Source organism: Octodon degus, unplaced genomic scaffold, assembly GCF_000260255.1.
Source record: "Octodon degus isolate 3935 unplaced genomic scaffold, OctDeg1.0 scaffold00092, whole genome shotgun sequence".
In the NCBI taxonomy this organism is placed as follows: domain Eukaryota; kingdom Metazoa; phylum Chordata; class Mammalia; order Rodentia; family Octodontidae; genus Octodon; species Octodon degus.
The window spans coordinates 8,016,763-8,032,618 of record NW_004524668.1 but is presented as its reverse complement, the minus strand read 5'-3'; the positions used below and the strand labels follow the sequence as shown (position 1 = coordinate 8,032,618).

At 55.4% G+C, this 15,856-nt stretch overlaps 2 protein-coding genes across 2 annotated transcripts in view; both read left to right on the top strand.

The window, feature by feature from the left end:
* Nucleotides 1-5,392, top strand: part of Padi4 (peptidyl arginine deiminase 4) — a 29,492-nt gene extending 24,100 nt beyond the window's left edge. The window contains exons 11-16 of the mRNA XM_004637683.2: nt 1,009-1,163; nt 1,482-1,626; nt 1,806-1,908; nt 2,575-2,645; nt 3,022-3,156; nt 4,990-5,392. Of these exons, the coding sequence (XP_004637740.1) occupies nt 1,009-1,163; nt 1,482-1,626; nt 1,806-1,908; nt 2,575-2,645; nt 3,022-3,156; nt 4,990-5,223 (843 nt within the window). The 3' untranslated portion in view covers nt 5,224-5,392. The remainder of the gene's footprint in view (nt 1-1,008; nt 1,164-1,481; nt 1,627-1,805; nt 1,909-2,574; nt 2,646-3,021; nt 3,157-4,989) is intronic.
* A 3,946-nt stretch (nt 5,393-9,338) lies between these two features.
* The window catches only part of Padi6 (peptidyl arginine deiminase 6), a 17,330-nt gene continuing 10,812 nt past the window's right edge, over nt 9,339-15,856 (top strand). Inside the window, exons 1-6 of the mRNA XM_012516117.1 lie at nt 9,339-9,430; nt 10,043-10,220; nt 11,536-11,608; nt 12,999-13,063; nt 13,531-13,630; nt 14,928-15,053. Of these exons, the coding sequence (XP_012371571.1) occupies nt 9,339-9,430; nt 10,043-10,220; nt 11,536-11,608; nt 12,999-13,063; nt 13,531-13,630; nt 14,928-15,053 (634 nt within the window). The remainder of the gene's footprint in view (nt 9,431-10,042; nt 10,221-11,535; nt 11,609-12,998; nt 13,064-13,530; nt 13,631-14,927; nt 15,054-15,856) is intronic.

The following is a 15,856-nucleotide window of genomic DNA, read 5'->3' as shown; positions in this document are numbered from 1 at the left end:
GCTGGGGGATTGAACCGCGGTCCCTTTGCTTTGCTAAGCTTGTTCCAAGTAGGAGCTTTAGACCACTGAGCCATCTCACCAGCCCCCCAGGAAGGTTTTTGGGCAGAAGTGGGCCCAGAGACACAAAGGTTGGTGGCTCAGGTGTGGAATTTCACACAGCAATAGAGAAGACAAAGGTCAGGGCCCCAGGAAGGAGCCTCGAGAAGGGTACAGGTCTTTGGTTTATAGAAGGTTAGAGTTGGGGTGCAGCCTCCCTGGGGGTGATGGCACCTTGGCTGTGTCTCAGGCCTAAATAGGGCACATGGTGCTCTGTTCCCGGTGGGAGGGACTTTGCTGCTGTGATCGAATCTTGCGATTGGGTGACCTGAGTGATTATATGGAATGACAAGGGTCTTTGGAAGGAAGGGAAAGCAGGGGGAAGGGGAAGCGGGTACAATTTGGATGACTCGGGGGACAGGAAAAGGAGCCATACCCAGGCAGCCGCTGGAAGCCAAAAAGGACAAAGAAATAGATCGCTTCTGCAGCAGAGCCTGCAGGAGCGGGACGGCGGAGTGCCCTGCTCCTTTCCTGACAACGCATGTGGAGAAGTCATGGTGATGCGAGGGGCTCGTTCCAGCCCCAGTCAGGGTGTGTTCCTGGGGACCAGCAGGAGCACAGCCCTCAGGGCCATGGCCTGACAAGGCTCCATCTCCCCTCAGAGTGTGGCTTTTTTCACATGCAAAGTGCGGCTCTAAGTGACACTCCCAGGACTTGTTGCTAGCCCCCACTGAAGGCATTAGGTGGCTGGCACGCACTGGGCACACAACAATGCCAGCCCAGGCTTTCTCCTTGCCCGAATCCACCGGCCTCCCTTCCACATCCGGACAGTGGTCATGGCACCTGCTCTGCACCAGCCACGGATGGACAGCAGTTCCTTCCGGGGACCAATCCACCTTTACACTTGCACCTGCCCGCTATCCACCAGGGTCTCTAACTGCCCACCCCACCCCCATGCTTCTCCTACTGCAGGGTCCAAATTTTGGCTACGTGACCCGAATGCCCCTACCAGAGGAAGTCACCGGGCTGGATTCATTTGGGAACCTGGAGGTGAGCCCCCCGGTGACCGTCGGGGAGAAGGAGTACCCGCTGGGCAGGATCCTCATCGGGGGCAGCTGCTACCCCAGGTGAGAAACAGTGGCACGGACCCTGGAGGCAGGGAAAAGCAGGAGCCGGAAATAGCCTCTCCCACCTTTACCCAAGCAAGAGGGCTCCACAAACCCTGGGCAGTAGGACAGGAAGCCAAGTGCAGGATAAGGATTCTGTGCCTCAGTTTCCCCTCAATGAACTAGGGCAGCAGTTCCTACATTTCTGAGGTGTGAAGGCATTCCAGGCTCCTGCATCACTTCCCTCGCTGGAGGAGGATCCCAATTCCTTTGCAAACCCCTACTCTCAAGGGCCCTCTCATTGCCCGCCCCAAATAACACTCCCTTACCCCTTGGCAGCATGAGGAGCCGGGAGGTGCACCAGGTCCTGCAGGACTTCCTGGCGGCCCAGCGGGTGCAGGCACCTGTGCGGCTCTACTCCGACTGGCTGTACGTAGGCCACGTGGACGAGTTCCTGAGCTTCGTTCCTGCGGCCGACAGGAAGGTGCGGAGTGGGGAAGCCCTCTCGCCCGCTGGGGCCTCGGGACCCCTCTGTCCTCTGCCAGGGGCCCCATCTTTCCTGCCTGACTCAGCTTCTCCCCGGGTATGGGGATCCCGGGGCAGCGGCCTCTCTCCCCGGGGAGTCCCGGGCCCCGCCCCTCTGACCCAGCGTTTCTCTGCTAGGGCTTCCGGCTGCTGCTGGCCAGCCCCAGGTCCTGCTACGAGCTTTTCCAGGAGCAGCAGCGGCAGGGCCACGGGGAGGCGTCGCTGCTGGAAGGGCTCAAGAGTAAGTCGCTGCACCTTGTTCTGTCTGGCGCTGGGCCTGCCCTGGGCCTATCGGGGCTCGGTGCTCCAGGAAGGCTTCCTGGAGGCCAGAGGATGCGCAGTGAGGAGAGGAAAGAGCTGCTGTACACACGGAGGGGACAGTGAACAGACGGCTCTGAGGAGGGAAAGGAAGATGCTCTCAGAGCCAGGCGTGGTGGCTCATGCCTGTAATCCCAGCACTTGGGAAGCTGAGGCAGGAGAATTGCTGCAAGTTCGAGACCAGCCTGGGCTACAAAGTGAGCTCAAGGCCAACCTGAACTGCCTAGCGAGACCCTGTCTCAAAAAAAAAAAAAAAAGCTCCTGTGACCCTGGAAAAAGCCCTGTGTGACTAGAGCTCAGAAGAAATCTTATTTTCCATAAATTTTGCTGCCTTGCTGGCTGCACCCCTGCTGCCTTGCTCTCCTTTCTAAACCCGATCTCATGGGAGACAAGAGAATTTCCAGGGGGAAAGGGAGATTTTTAATGAGAACTCATATCTGCTGTGCTCACAGCAAACCCGTGCGTCAGGGACTACAGCCACCCCATTTGACAGATAGGGACACTGAGTCCCCTGCCTGGTACATGATGGAGAAGGGAGCCTCTGGATTCGTTTGTGATCTCTCTCTCTCTCTCCCCCTCCCCACGACAGAGAAGAAGAAGCAGAAAATAAAGGCCATTCTGTTGGACAAGGCATTGAAAGAGCAGAACTCGTATGTGCAGGTACTGAGCAGAAGTGCTGGAGATGACATGCTCAGGGGCAGACCCCAGGCTCTGCCCAGCCACCTGCGTGGCTGCCACACAGAGGGAGAAGTGGAGAATGGGGGCCGGGGAGATGGCTTAGTGGAATAATCGCTTCCCTGGCAAGTGCAAGGGCCTGAGTTCAATCCCCGGTTCCACCAAAAAAAAAAAAAAAAAAAGAGAGAGAGAGAGAGAGCATGGGAGAGAGAAGTGGAGAGTGGCGGGGAGGTCCACTGAAAGCAGGCTACTGGCCGTCTGTGCCCAGGACCCTGGCAGCCGCCGTCACTGCCCCACCCCCCCTTGTCTGTCCCTCGGCCTCAGCCCCTGTCCCAGAGTGTCCCCTTCTCCCCCAACCCAGCGCTGCATCGACTGGAACCGCGTGGTGCTGAAGCGTGAGCTGGGCCTGGAGGAGGGTGACATCATCGATGTCCCGCAGCTCTTCAACCTGACCACCAAGTGGGGCCTCAAGGCTCAGGCCTTCTTCCCCAATATGGTGAGGAGGAGCAGCCATCTCCAGCCCCACGGACTGGCCTTAACAGGGTGCTCAGTGGGGAGGAGGTTAGAGTGGCCAGCAGGGGCCCATTCAGCTTCCAGAGCCTCTCAGGGTTCTCCCTGTACTACCCTCAGAGAGTCAGATCTGTGGGCGCCTCGGTGGCGCCCCACACAATGGTCCAGGTGAGAGTGGCGGTGGCTTCGAAGCCAGGCTCTGGCTGCAGAGCCCAAACTGTAACCACCATGGCAGTGCCACCCGCTGGGGGCTGAGGTGGGCAGAGAAGCCACAGACAAGATGCGCTGAGCCACACTGCCCCGCAGGGGGCTCTGGGAAGCTTCCGGAGGTGGAGCTAGACTCAGCCTTCCGAAGGGCGTACACCTTCTTGGGGACTCAGCTCTGACCCCAGGTACTGTCATTTTACGGGCCCCGTGGTCTGTTCTGTACCTAGTTCTTCTGGCTCTAGGCATCACAGCGCAGCGGGGAACCAGCAGTCCATCACACAGCAGTTTGCAAACTGGGTTCCCCGGAGCCCTGGGGTCCCAAGGCAGCACCTCAGACCTGGAGGTTTGGGTTGTCTCTTTCCCACATGGGGCTTCTGCCCTTGGGTTTCGTTCAGAAGGAAGGCTTTCTTGGCCTGAGGGAAGCTAGGGAAGGGACAGCTTCTACCTTGAGCCAAATGAGACTCCTTGGCCCCAAGCGTTTCATTTCCCAGCCAGTTTAGCTGAGCCAGGCTTCCAGGTGCAGGTAGGGAAGCCGATGCTGACAGCCAGAGAATGAGGAATCTTAGAGTGGTCCGAGTGAGGACTGACTGTGCCCGAGGCCCCTGGAGGGAACCTCTGAGAACCCCATGGGAAAGAGATCAGGTGGGAGAAGGGAACAGGCAGAGGTACACTACGCAGGCCACTGGTCATGGCTGGGTCTGAGCAGTGACAGAAGGAGAAGCCCTTGAAGGACTCATGGCTCCCGGAGGCTGCCTGAGCACCTGCTATTTCTGGCACCATCCTGTGTGTAGCTCCTCTCAGCTGACAGTCATGGCAATGGACACTTGGGCTCATCAGGCTGATGAGGATCAGAGAGGTGAAATGGCCTGCCTGACGTCACACAGCTGTTGAGAGGAACAAGGGTGTAAGCTCACGCTGGCCTGCAGCCCAAACCATCACCCTCCCCCTCACCTGAAAAGAAAGCTCTTTCTGGAGTTGTGAAATGCAGAAAGCCCTGTGTTGGAGGCAGCATCCCTCCCTCCATTCAGCAGAAGGTTTGCAAGCTAAGCACCTACTGTATGCAGGCACCATGCTGGGAGGCAGGGGCCATGGAGGGGAAGTGATTGGTTGTCAGAGTGCAGGGATTTGTGGGCAGCTATCCTGAGGGACTGGCATTTGAGCTGGTCCTCACCAGGAGGCGGCAGTCAAGGAGGAAAGCATGGGGTCAAAAGCACAGATCCTTGGGGCCAGGATGATGGCTTAGTAGAATAAGCGCTTCCCTGGCAAGCGCAAGGGCCTGAGTTTAATCCTTGGTTCCACCAAAAAAAAAAAGAAAGAGAACCACATGCCAGCCAGCCCCACCCCCGGTGGGCTGAGCTGGCCACGCACACACAAAATAAATAAATAAATAAAAAAAAAAAAAAAAAAAGCACAGATCCTGGAGTCTGGCAGACTTGAATGAAAATTGTAGGACATCCAGGTGGCCGTGGATGACCAGTTTTACCTAGCTGAAGCTCAGTCTCCTGTGAAATGAGACCATTGTTACTGAAGGTCAGAGGAAGGTGGGGATACATGGACAGTGGTGCAGGTAGCGCACTGTGGCCTCTGAGCTGAGCCCCCCACTTCCCTGCAGGTGAACATGCTGGTGCTGGGGAAGCATGTGGGCATCCCCAAGCCCTTCGGGCCCATCATCAACGGCCGCTGCTGCCTGGAGGAGAAGGTGCGCTCGCTGCTGGAGCCGCTGGGCCTCCACTGCACCTTCATCAATGACTATGACAGCTACCACGTTCGCCACGGGGAGGTGCACTGCGGCACCAACGTGCGCCGGAAGCCCTTTGCCTTCAAGTGGTGGCACATGGTGCCCTGAGCCACCCGCCCTGGCAGTCTCTCCATGTACCCAAGCTTCCAGCAGAGGCTTGCTGCCTCCCCTGCGCCCCCTCCTGGTCCTGCTGTGCTCCCCAAATTGGTCCCAGCAGTGCAAACTGAGCCCTGCACTGAAAAGCTAACAACAATGAGTTGTTTTTAGTCACTTTGTACACGAGGTCGCAGAACCGTTCCTGTCGTCCATTCACTCTCGCCCCTGTTGTAGCAGAACCAACTGTTACAAACTCTGAAGTACCATCAGGGTGGTTGGAGGCCTGAGTCTTTTGTCCCCCAAAACATTTCTTGGTCTCTAAACCTTGTGGAACTGAGTTGGTTCTGAGCTTCCCAGGAACCAAGCTGGAAGAGAAAGGAAGGCTGAGCCCTCGGGGTGCTGACACCCCCCACCTTTTTAGAGCCAATGAGATCCGTTCCAAGTAGCCTGGGTATATGGCATCCATGTAATTATTCAATCTACATATCTATAATATGTGCTTCTCAGATGAGTGTTTCATAACAAAACATGAGCTTTTTTTTTTAATGTGTGTGGTACAGGGTCTCACTACACAGCCCAAACTCCTAGCAATCCTCCTGTTTTCAGCCTCCCCAGTGTTGAGATTACAGGCGTATGCTAACATGCCTGGTCTTAGTGGCCAGTTTAGCACGTGGCATGTGGTGCTGGGGATCGAACCCCAGTCCCCGTGCTTGCCTATGCAGGCACTTAGTCTGCTAAGCTATCTCTCTGGCCCTCATGAACTTATTTTTACAAATAGACTGGATTGCAGAGATCTATGGGACCAGAAGAGCAGGATTGTCAGCAGAAAGCAAAGCTGGCTTCAGGTTTCTTGAGAGACCCTCATGGGATGCTGACAAAATTCTGCGGGCATATGTGGGATCTACATAGTGTATTTCCATTCATGCTGTTGGTTAAGTTAAAGACAAGGCTGGCAAGGTGGTCAAGACAGCCCTAAGGAGGCCAACAAGATCTGATAGCCTCTAATCCCAGCATTCAAAAGGCTGAGGCAGGAGGATCATGAGTTCAAGGCCAGCTGGGGAAATTAGCAAGACCTTGTCAAAAAACAAAATGAAAATGGGTGTGATGGCACACACCTGTAATCGCAATGTCCCAGGAGGCTGAAGCAGAAGGATCGAAGGTTCTAGCACCGCCTGGGCAATGTAGTGACTTAGCAAGATCCTGCCTCAATAAAGGGCTAGGGCTGTTACCACAAAACTAAACCAAACTCAAAAGGGCTTGGTGCATAGCTTAGTAGTAGAACAATGCTTGCCTAGGACGCGGGAGGCCGTGGGTTACATCCCTAGTACTGGAAGTGTCAAGTTTTGGGGCATTTTAGATTTGAGGAATAGGAGATGTTTCACTGATCAAATCTATACAAACATTTCAAAACTCTGAAACCTAAAGAACTCCATAGCAAGCATTTTTGGATGAAGGTTACTCAACCTATAATCCCTCTCCGTGGTCTTTTGTGGGACTTAGTTTTAGTGGCCCTCGTCTGGCGTCTCTAAACTGGAGACCATCCCCAGGCTGCTTAGAGGCTGTTGCTCCAAAAACACCCAGAGAATCTGTTGTTTCTTTGCCAGCCCTGGAGAGCACTTGTGGGTGGCAAAGATGGGCTTGGGAAGCCTCTGTTCACAGTTAGGAACATGCCCCAGGCAGGCAGGGTGCCAGGGAGGGCACCTGCCACGGGCCTGGGGGACTTTAGCTATGTAGAAGAAGCCGCCAGAGGACACGGGTTGTCGGGAGAGAGAGAGAGGGGGAGAGGGAGAGAGAGAAGGGCGTTATGGGATGGGCTTTGAGTTGATTTGCAGAATAAAAAATGCTGGAGGTGTGGGGCTGGTGAGATGGCTCAGTGGTCTAAAGCACCTACTTAGAACAAGCTTAGCAAAGCACAGGGACCACAGTTCAATCCCCCAGCCCCACATGCCAGCCAGCCCCAACCCCTGGTGGGCTGAGCTGGCCACACACACACACACACACACACACACACACACATACACACACACACATAAATAAATAAAGATATAAAAAAAAATGCTAGAGGTGTGTTGACATTGGTGTGATTCCCTGACACTGCACAACTATCCTGTCCCCTCACTGTAAAAAAGCTGAAGGCAATTCATCTTGTTAGGTTTTTCTTTTTAACCAAGATAAAAAATGAAACCTAAAAAATTTTAAATAAAGCCTGTGCCCAGTGGGAATCAATTACGCCTGAGTTAAAACTGAGCCTCTCTGATGAAAATCAGCTGCTCGCTCTGCCCAGCCTTTTCTTGGGTAGAGGATGCACAGGTTTCGTGAGATCCACAGGCCACACACACGTGGCTGTGAGGACACAGAGCAGCCTATGGGCCTCAGCAGAAGAGGCCCGAGGTTCTGCAGGACCCCTGGGTGCAGAAGGATAGGGAGGCAAGCTAGTGGATCTACGGCTCCCACAGTCGCGGGACACACCCCAGCCATATGGGCAGAGGACAGCAGCTTAGAGGGACCAGGAGCCCCAGAAGGAAATGCAACCGGCCCCAAAGAGCATGGGGCCACCCCTGAGGGGGTGGTTGCTAAAATCCAAACAGAGCCAGGGGCATGCAGAACCCCAGCTAAGCGAAGCTGACAGCTCTCACCTGTGACCTTGGCCTCGTTCTATTCGCAAGCCTAAAGGAAACTTGGGTTGTTTCTGATCATGTTTATGTTAGAAACAAAATTAATCCCCAGCTGATTGTAAGCAGCCAACCTATGACTATGTGATTAGGGCCTTTCCGATGAAGTCCCTGAAAAAGGTGATGTTGCATGGCAAAGCAAATTAACTTTTCTTTCACTTCTGTATTTGCCTAATAAATACTTGCCTGTTCTACCCCCTCACTTGCTGGGATGCTTAGGATGACATCTGCAGTATATCCGGGTGTCCAAGGCAGTCTCCCCAGCCCGTGCTCCTCAACGTTACCACCTCTACAAAGCCCTTTCCACCTTCAAGGCAACATCTCTGCTCAGGAGCTAGGACCTGACTTCCTTACAGGTGGACCCGAAATCCTTACGGACCTGACATCTTTTGGGTGACTTTGATGTGCTGCATTTGTAGCCATTATTCCATCTATGGATGGAACAGGGAAAGAAAAGGCAGAGCAGAGAAAGGAAACCCAGGCTTCTCCCTCTATGCTTTAGAAGCTCCAACCTCATAAAAACAGTTTTGACTTTGAAAGTTGAGTTGCCACAGTTTGGTGGTTTAGATCTGGCTCCCAGAAATAGATATTGGGATGGAGACTGACTGGCAGGAGATTTGGGGGCTGGGCACCTCAAGAACACTAGTGAGCTGGCCCACAAGTGTGCCCCTCCCCCTATTCATTTCCTGCACCTGTGCCCCAACCTATGTCACAGCTGTGCACAACCACACCGCCTCGATCACCTGGGAATAGGACCACACCTGGGACCTGCCAGACCCCGGGGCTTTACAGTGTTAACAGGTGCCCCTGCGTTTTATTTTTTTAATGGGTTCTTCCATTGTAGTCCAGGCTGAACCCTGAAACTCACGATCCTCCTGCCTCAGCCTCCCAAATACCGGGATGACAGGCACGTGCCACCATCCCTGACACCCCTGATAGTCTTTGCAACCACTACAGCCCTAAAAAGCATAGGTCCAGCATCTGCCAGCTTCCCCAGGAAAACACACACAGAGAACAGAGGCCCCAGGCCCGCCTGCCCCCACAGGTTCCCTGCAGATTTCTGACGGTTTCCAGCTGAGCCCTCCTGCACCTTGGCCACCCAATACCCCTAGCTTTCCAGAGACCCGCTGGCTCCCCGCTGAAGATCAGCAACCTAGGTACCAGCCTCCTGCTTCAAGATGTGCAGAGGGTGCAGGCACAGGATGCTAGCCAAGGTACCTCCACCACCCGCCCCCCACAGCCCTCCTCTGCCCGCTCACAGCCACCAGGAAGCCTTGGTGAAGAGGAGTGGTCACACGTGGCAGCCACAGAAGCCACCCAGGGCTTAATGAGGGGGCGGGCTGGGGAGGCCTCCACCCCATATCAGGGTGAACGGGGCGGGCACTGGGGCGAGCTGAGGCTCCTGGGCTGTGTTACGGTGCAGACCTGAGAGTGGCAGGCTGGGAAGGAAGCACTATGTCCCACCTGAGTGTCATCCACCTCTCTCTGGATGTCCCTGTTCATGGCGTTTGTGTGCTGGGCACCAGCCTCGTTGTGGACATCAGTGGGTGAGACTTAGGCCTGGCAGGGAACAGGGCACTGGCACCCAGGGCTTTGTCCATGGGGTCTGCTCAGCTTTGGGGTCTGGCTTGGGTCTCTAGAAGACTCCATGATCCCGCTGTGGAGCTTAAGCCCTGCCCCTGCCTACTGCACACCATGTGCCCTAGGAGGGTAAGGGCATTGCCCTCTCTGTCCCCTTTGCGCAAGGGTCAAGCAGCCCTCCAAGAAGAGCAGGAAAGGGAGCCTCGGTCCCAGCTGCCAATGTCTTCACTGGGGTCACTGTACAAACCTACAGCCCCCCCACCCTTTTTCCCCCTGCAGGGGGGATTCCTTGAGGCTCTGACATGCTCTTCCTGCCTTGGAGTTGGGGGCTTAGAAGCAACATGTAGCTTCTTCTGCGGTATCAGGGGGTGTGGGTCTGGCTAGAGCTCATTGGAGGGTGGACAGGGTCCTTGGAGGAGTGGCAGAAGGCTGGGTGAGTCACGACCCCAAACCTGCCCTGCCCGCAGGCTTTTGCCTCTGTCCCAAGGAAGAGGGGGCTGAAGCCATGCTAGCCCTCCGTGCCACCCAGGTGGGGGCCCTTCGTGCCCTGATGTCTGTCTCCCTCCTGGCTAAACCAGGTGCGCCCCAAAGGACTGTACATCCTTCACAATCACCTGCTCCCCAAGGGTCCTGGTGGCCCTGAAAAGCAAGGTGACCAGCGGGAAGGACAAAGCCACGGTCTGGCACTCGCTGGCCGAGCCTGTGTGCGCACTCGTGAAGATGGTGCTTCCCAGCTCGGATGTGGACGAGGACAAGGTGAGCCTGCAGAGGTGGGCTGGGGGCACCCAGGCGCCGCCACCCTCGCCCCCGATGCAGGGTCCAGTCAAAGTATGAGAACCATGAGTGCTGGGTGTCTGCCTTCGTTTACTGCCTGCAGTGGCCCGTGAAGTGGGTGCTGTGTGGCCCCTTTTCCAGATGGAGAACCTGAGGCACTCAGGGAAAGGAGTGCTGATCCCAAGCCAGTAATCAGCAGCACGGGTTTGAGCTCAGGGGCTGCACTGGCTTTTAGTCTGCTGCTTAATCTGGTCTAAAGGTGGGCTTTGTGGCTTGGGAGAGTATGAACTCTGAAGAGATGGCTGATATAAAATGCATGGTGCACGCTGGGTACTGAGGAAGTGTCCAGCACCTCTCTATGGACCCAGTGCAGGTGATTCCTAGAGAGGCCCGTGGCATGCTTAGATAAGAACCGAGCGCCTCGTAGCTAGGATCCGATGCTGTGATGCATCCCAGCTGGGCCCAGGCCACCTGAAAGCCATCCTCTGCTCGGCATTCAGCCTCTAGCACCATCATGGCAGGCTCTGGATTGAGACCCTTGACCTTGGAAGACAGGTGCCTCCATGTGGGGACAGGAGGTGGAGCACACATGGGCAGGTGGCCCTGGTTGGCTGCTGGGTCTCTGGTTTGTGAAGAGCTGGTGGTTGGGCCAGGGCTGCAATACAGGTCCCCAGTGCAGAGGCCCCTGGGAGGAGAGGCTGCTATGTGACTGGAAACATTCCGATTCCCCTGCTACCCTCAGTGCCCACTCTCTCTAGTGGGCAGCTTGAGCCTACAGACCCCGCCCCAGGTCCCCACCGTCCACCTCTGTTCTTTTGGTGAACAATTTGCATCAAGAGCTTTAAGAACAAAGCAGGCATTGGGAGCATGCCTGCAATCTCGGCACTCTGGGAGGCTGATGCAGGAGGATTGCAAATTTGAGCCCAGCCTGGGCAATTTAGCAAGACCTAGTTCTAAAGATGAACAAACCTAGGGCTGGCCAGATAGCTCAGGGGACTAAAACGCCTGCTTAGGCAGAGCACAGCAGCTGGGGTTCGATCCCTGATGTGCTGTGCCAGCACCACCCCTGGGGCATGCTGAGATGGCAATTGAGACTGGGCATGGTGGCGCGTGCCTGTAATCCCAGCGTTTTGGGAGGCTAAAAGCGGGAGAATCACTACGAGTCTGATCTACATAGTGAGACCCGGTAGACCCTGTCCCAAATTCACAAAAAAAAATAAAAAATAAAAATAGAACAAGCCTGTCTGGGCCCTAGGGCTCTGCTCCGGCCCCACCCCACTGGGCGCTGTCTCCTCAGGTGCTGGTCTCCTACTACCGTGCCAATGAGGAGGTCCCTTTGGTCACAGCGGTGCTCTACCTCACTGGTATTGGTGAGTCTGATTTCTGGGGGGCCTTGCCAAGTGGGAGGGACTCTGAGGGGCTCTACCCAAGGCAGGTCACTGCCTCAGGACCCAAAGGGCTCATTTGGGACACACCCATGCATCCCCACATTCTCTTCTCCTGTCCTCCCGCCTGCTGACCTTTTTTTTTTTTTTTTTTTTTTTTTTTTTTTTTTAATTTATTTATTTTGTGTGTGTGGCCAGCTCAGCCCACCAGGGGGCGAGGCTGGCTGGCATGTGGTGCTGTGGGATTGAATCGCGGTCCCTGTGCTTTGCTAAGATTGTTCTAAGTAGGTGCTTTAGACCACTGAGCCATCTCACCAGCCCCTGCTGACCTAATTTCTAAGGATGGAAATGGCCAGCCCTTCACACCTTGCTCTCCTCTGCCCACCTACTTGTGCCTGGCATCCACATTCTGCCTCTTTCTGTCCCCAGTTCTTGCAGATGAGAGAAGCCACCACCCTTCCACCTTCTCTCCTGGGCTGGACCCACCAGCCCAGGAATGAGTTACAATGTCCACTATCTTTGAATCAATTCTGTTCTCTTTCAACTTTGCTCTCCACCATTGTCCTTAGGAGCCATCTGTGTGCCCTCAAATTCTTTTTCCCTCGGATCTTTTCAAGCCTAATACCCACCACTACAGTGCTCTTAGCTGCGACTCTATGGCTTCCCTGCTAGACTGTCACCTGCTCCATCTTCTCTACCCGCCCTAGCAGTAGCCAGTACACCTGGTGTCCCCCTCGACCGCCTTGGCCCCTGCAGCCCCTCTCGGCTTCTCTGGGCCACATGGGCCTGGATCTGCCAGCTGCCTGGTGAAGTGTTAGGCTTACGTGGCTCTACGTGTCACCTACATGCTCCTGCCAGCGTCACCTCTAGCCCAGTTCATCACCCATGAACTCCAGTTGGGTTTTGCCCACTCCCCTCTGTTTCTGGGTTCTATCTTGGTGACTCCCAAGTTAAACAGATTTTGACCCCCAAACCTATTTTTCTAGGTATCTCCCTGTCACGACACATGATGGCTAGTGCTCCATCTCCTGGCTGTCCAGGCTGGCGGCCTTGGAGTTTGCTTGAGTCCTCCCTAGCCCTGTATCACTCTGTGAATCTCCATGTCTATGTGCAGTGGTAATCCGCCAACTCTGCAGCCTGGTGCGCTCACCCTGGTCCAAGTGCCCACCCCTCTCACCTGGCTCACGGCCAGGGCCTGCCAGTGGGATCCCCCCTTGCCAACCTTACCCTTCTACCGGTGTAGGTTTCTATCCCTATGGCATGCCTGCAGGTTGATGGCCCTGGTTCCAGCCTTGGGCATCTGCTGAGGACTGCCCGCAGTTTCCGGGCTTGTCCAGCAGCCCAGGTGACCGAGTCCCCACTGCTCGCTTTTCAGAGGTCTCCCTGCAGACAGATGTCTACCGTGACGGGCATGAGATGCCAGTCAACAAGCAGACTAAGGTGAGGCTGCTTGTGAGGAAGGGGGTGGAATGGGCTGTGATCCAGGCCTGCTTTTGGATTGAGCTTCGGGGTATCAAATTGCTACACTGCAAGCTGCCGCTGCGGTTCCTGGCTGGCTGAGAACCTGGCACATCAGGTGCACACAAGGCTAGGATGAACAGGTCCATTCCTAGGCCTGTCACGTGGCCCACTAGGGCAGGGCTAGCTGCCGCCACCAGGTGGGAGGGTGCTCCTCTCCCCGCTTCTCCAACGCTAAAACACGGCTGGGGCTGGCAAGCCGTAACCAGCATTAGCTGTCTTCTCCGTACTCCTGGGCCCTCGATATTCCTCCAGATTCTCCACCTCACTGTCCTGGAGGTCCCCAGCACCCTAGAGAAGGGTGTGGCTCTCCTCCCTGGAGGACAGTGGCACCTGGAAAGTGCTGATTTCATGGCTTCTTCCTAAGCCTACATCTCCTATCATTGCAGGAGACGTGGGTCTGGGGCCCCGCTGGCTGGGGGGCCATCCTTCTTGTGAACTCCAGCCCTGCTGACGTGAACCCGGACACCCAGATGGTGGTGTCAGAAGGTATGACCTCAGCTGTCCCCATGTGTTCCTGCTCTGGCTCTAACCCTCAGCAAATACTCCAGGCCATTTCCTAAGGGCAGGGGTGTGTGTGTGTATCTGTCTTTTTGAGTCAGGGGTCCCACTGTATAGTCCAGTCTGGCCTTGAGCTCATTTTGTAGCCTAGGCTGGTCTTGCACTAGAAGCAATCCACCTGCCTCAGCCTACTGAGTGTTGAGAGCACAGGAGTGCACCACCTCACTCAGATCCAACCTTCTAAATTTGTTATAACTGGCTGGTTGAGATGGCTCAGTGGTCTAAAGCACCTACTTAGAACAAGCTAAGCTAAGCAAAACACAGAGACTGCGGTTCAATCCCCAGCACCACATGCTAGCCAGCCCTGCCCCCTGGTGGGCTGAGCTGGCCACACACACACTAAATAAATAAATATTAAAAATAATAAATTTGTTATAACTGAGGGTTGAACCCAGGGCCTTGGTACTGAGAACCCCCCACACACACACACACACACACGCACACCTCTCTGTTTTTGTTGAGAGTCTTGCTACGTAGTTCAGGCTGGTTTTGAACTCCTGTCGATGCCCCTGCCTCAGTCTTCCAACAGCTGGGATCTCGGGTATCAACTGTAAACTGCCCGGATTGGGCTCCAACTTGGAATCTTCCTGCCTTGGCGCCTCAGAGTTGGGATTATAGGCTGGTGCCAGGCCCACATCCCGCTTGATCAAATCTTTTCTCGGCTGGAGGTAGCACGTTTGCTTAGCATTGCATGATGTTCTGGGTTCCATTCCCAGCAACGGCAACCCCAAAAACTTGTACCCAGAAGCTGGGCACCTGGGAAGAAAGCACCCGTACTGCTTCACGGAGCACAGCATGGGTTGTGGTGCCAGCTAATGCTAACTTTCTAGCTGTGCATTTGAGCGCACTGCCTGCCTGGGTCTTGTTTCCCCTTCTGTGACGTGGGGGCGAAGACCTAAAAGGGCCACTGCCAACCTTAGGCAAAAGCAGTCTCGGGTCTGGTCCTGACTCGGGGTGCGATTCTGGTCTTGGAAGCAGCAATGGGGGTCACCCCAAGGATGGAGGAGAGTGCGTGTTGAACTGTGCGTGTCAGGTCCTGTTCTATGTATCCTTGTGGAGCACAGGGGTAACCAGTATCCTCACTTGGAAGCGTTGCTGGCGTTGGTAGCTTGCCTCTGGCTGTGTGGGGGGTCCTCACTGCTGCGTCACGCAAGCCCCCACCCCACATCGCTGCTGCTCTCCTCCCGTCCCTGGAGCCTCGACTCTTGCCTTGTCCTTTGCCCAGATATCAAGGAGCTGACCCAGATGACACTGAGCATCCAAGGCCCCACCTGCATCTTGAAGAACTACCGGCTGGTCTTCCACACCTCCGAGGAAGAGGCCAAGAAGGCCCGAGTCTTCTGGCCACACGGTGAGGCACCAATTCTACGGGACCTCATAGATAGGGGGTGAGAAGCACTCTATACAGAGAGGGGGCATCTGCTCCCAGTAACTCCTGTTGGAGGAGCTCCCCTCCCTTCTCCAAGATCCAGGATATTAAGCGCCTAGGATTCAGTAGGCCAAGAAGCCAGCATTGCTGTTGCAATGGTTCCTTCCTCCCAGCTACCACACCAGCTACCACACCACACATTGCCCATCTCCAGAGGCAGGCACCAAGGCCCGTCCTCGGGTGGAGGCCTGGAGGGAGGGCTGCTGATGCAGAACTGGCATGTCCAACTGTGAGTGAAACACTCCTGGAGAATCTTGACTTCCCTTAACGGGCTCAGTCTAAGGCCTCAAAGTTTCTCAACTTGAGACTTAACTCTTGGCCTGGAGCTGTGCATCAGTGGGCCACTGCCTTTTAAAGCCACACGAGGCCTCGGCAGAGCAGTGAAGTGCTGTGGTCGTGGCATGACTGGCCTTAGAAGGAGGACCGTCTCTTGCCAACACTGGAGCTACTTGTGCTAGGGGCCCTGAGGGCGCCATTGTCCACTCCAGCCCTTTTGTGGACTAGAGCTGGACCTGGAGGTGACCTGGGAGACGTCGGCCCAGGTTGGGTGAGCTCCAGACCTGTGAGTTTAGGCCTGATTCAGGATATAGGACTACTCTGGTCCTATGAGGCCACCAGCTTTGGACAACTTGGAGGCAAGATGGGCTGGGCTAAGTGCTCCTTGGAGGCCCCTGATTCTCATAGCCTGCCAAGGGCACTGTGTTTCCTGGTGTGTGTGTGTGTGT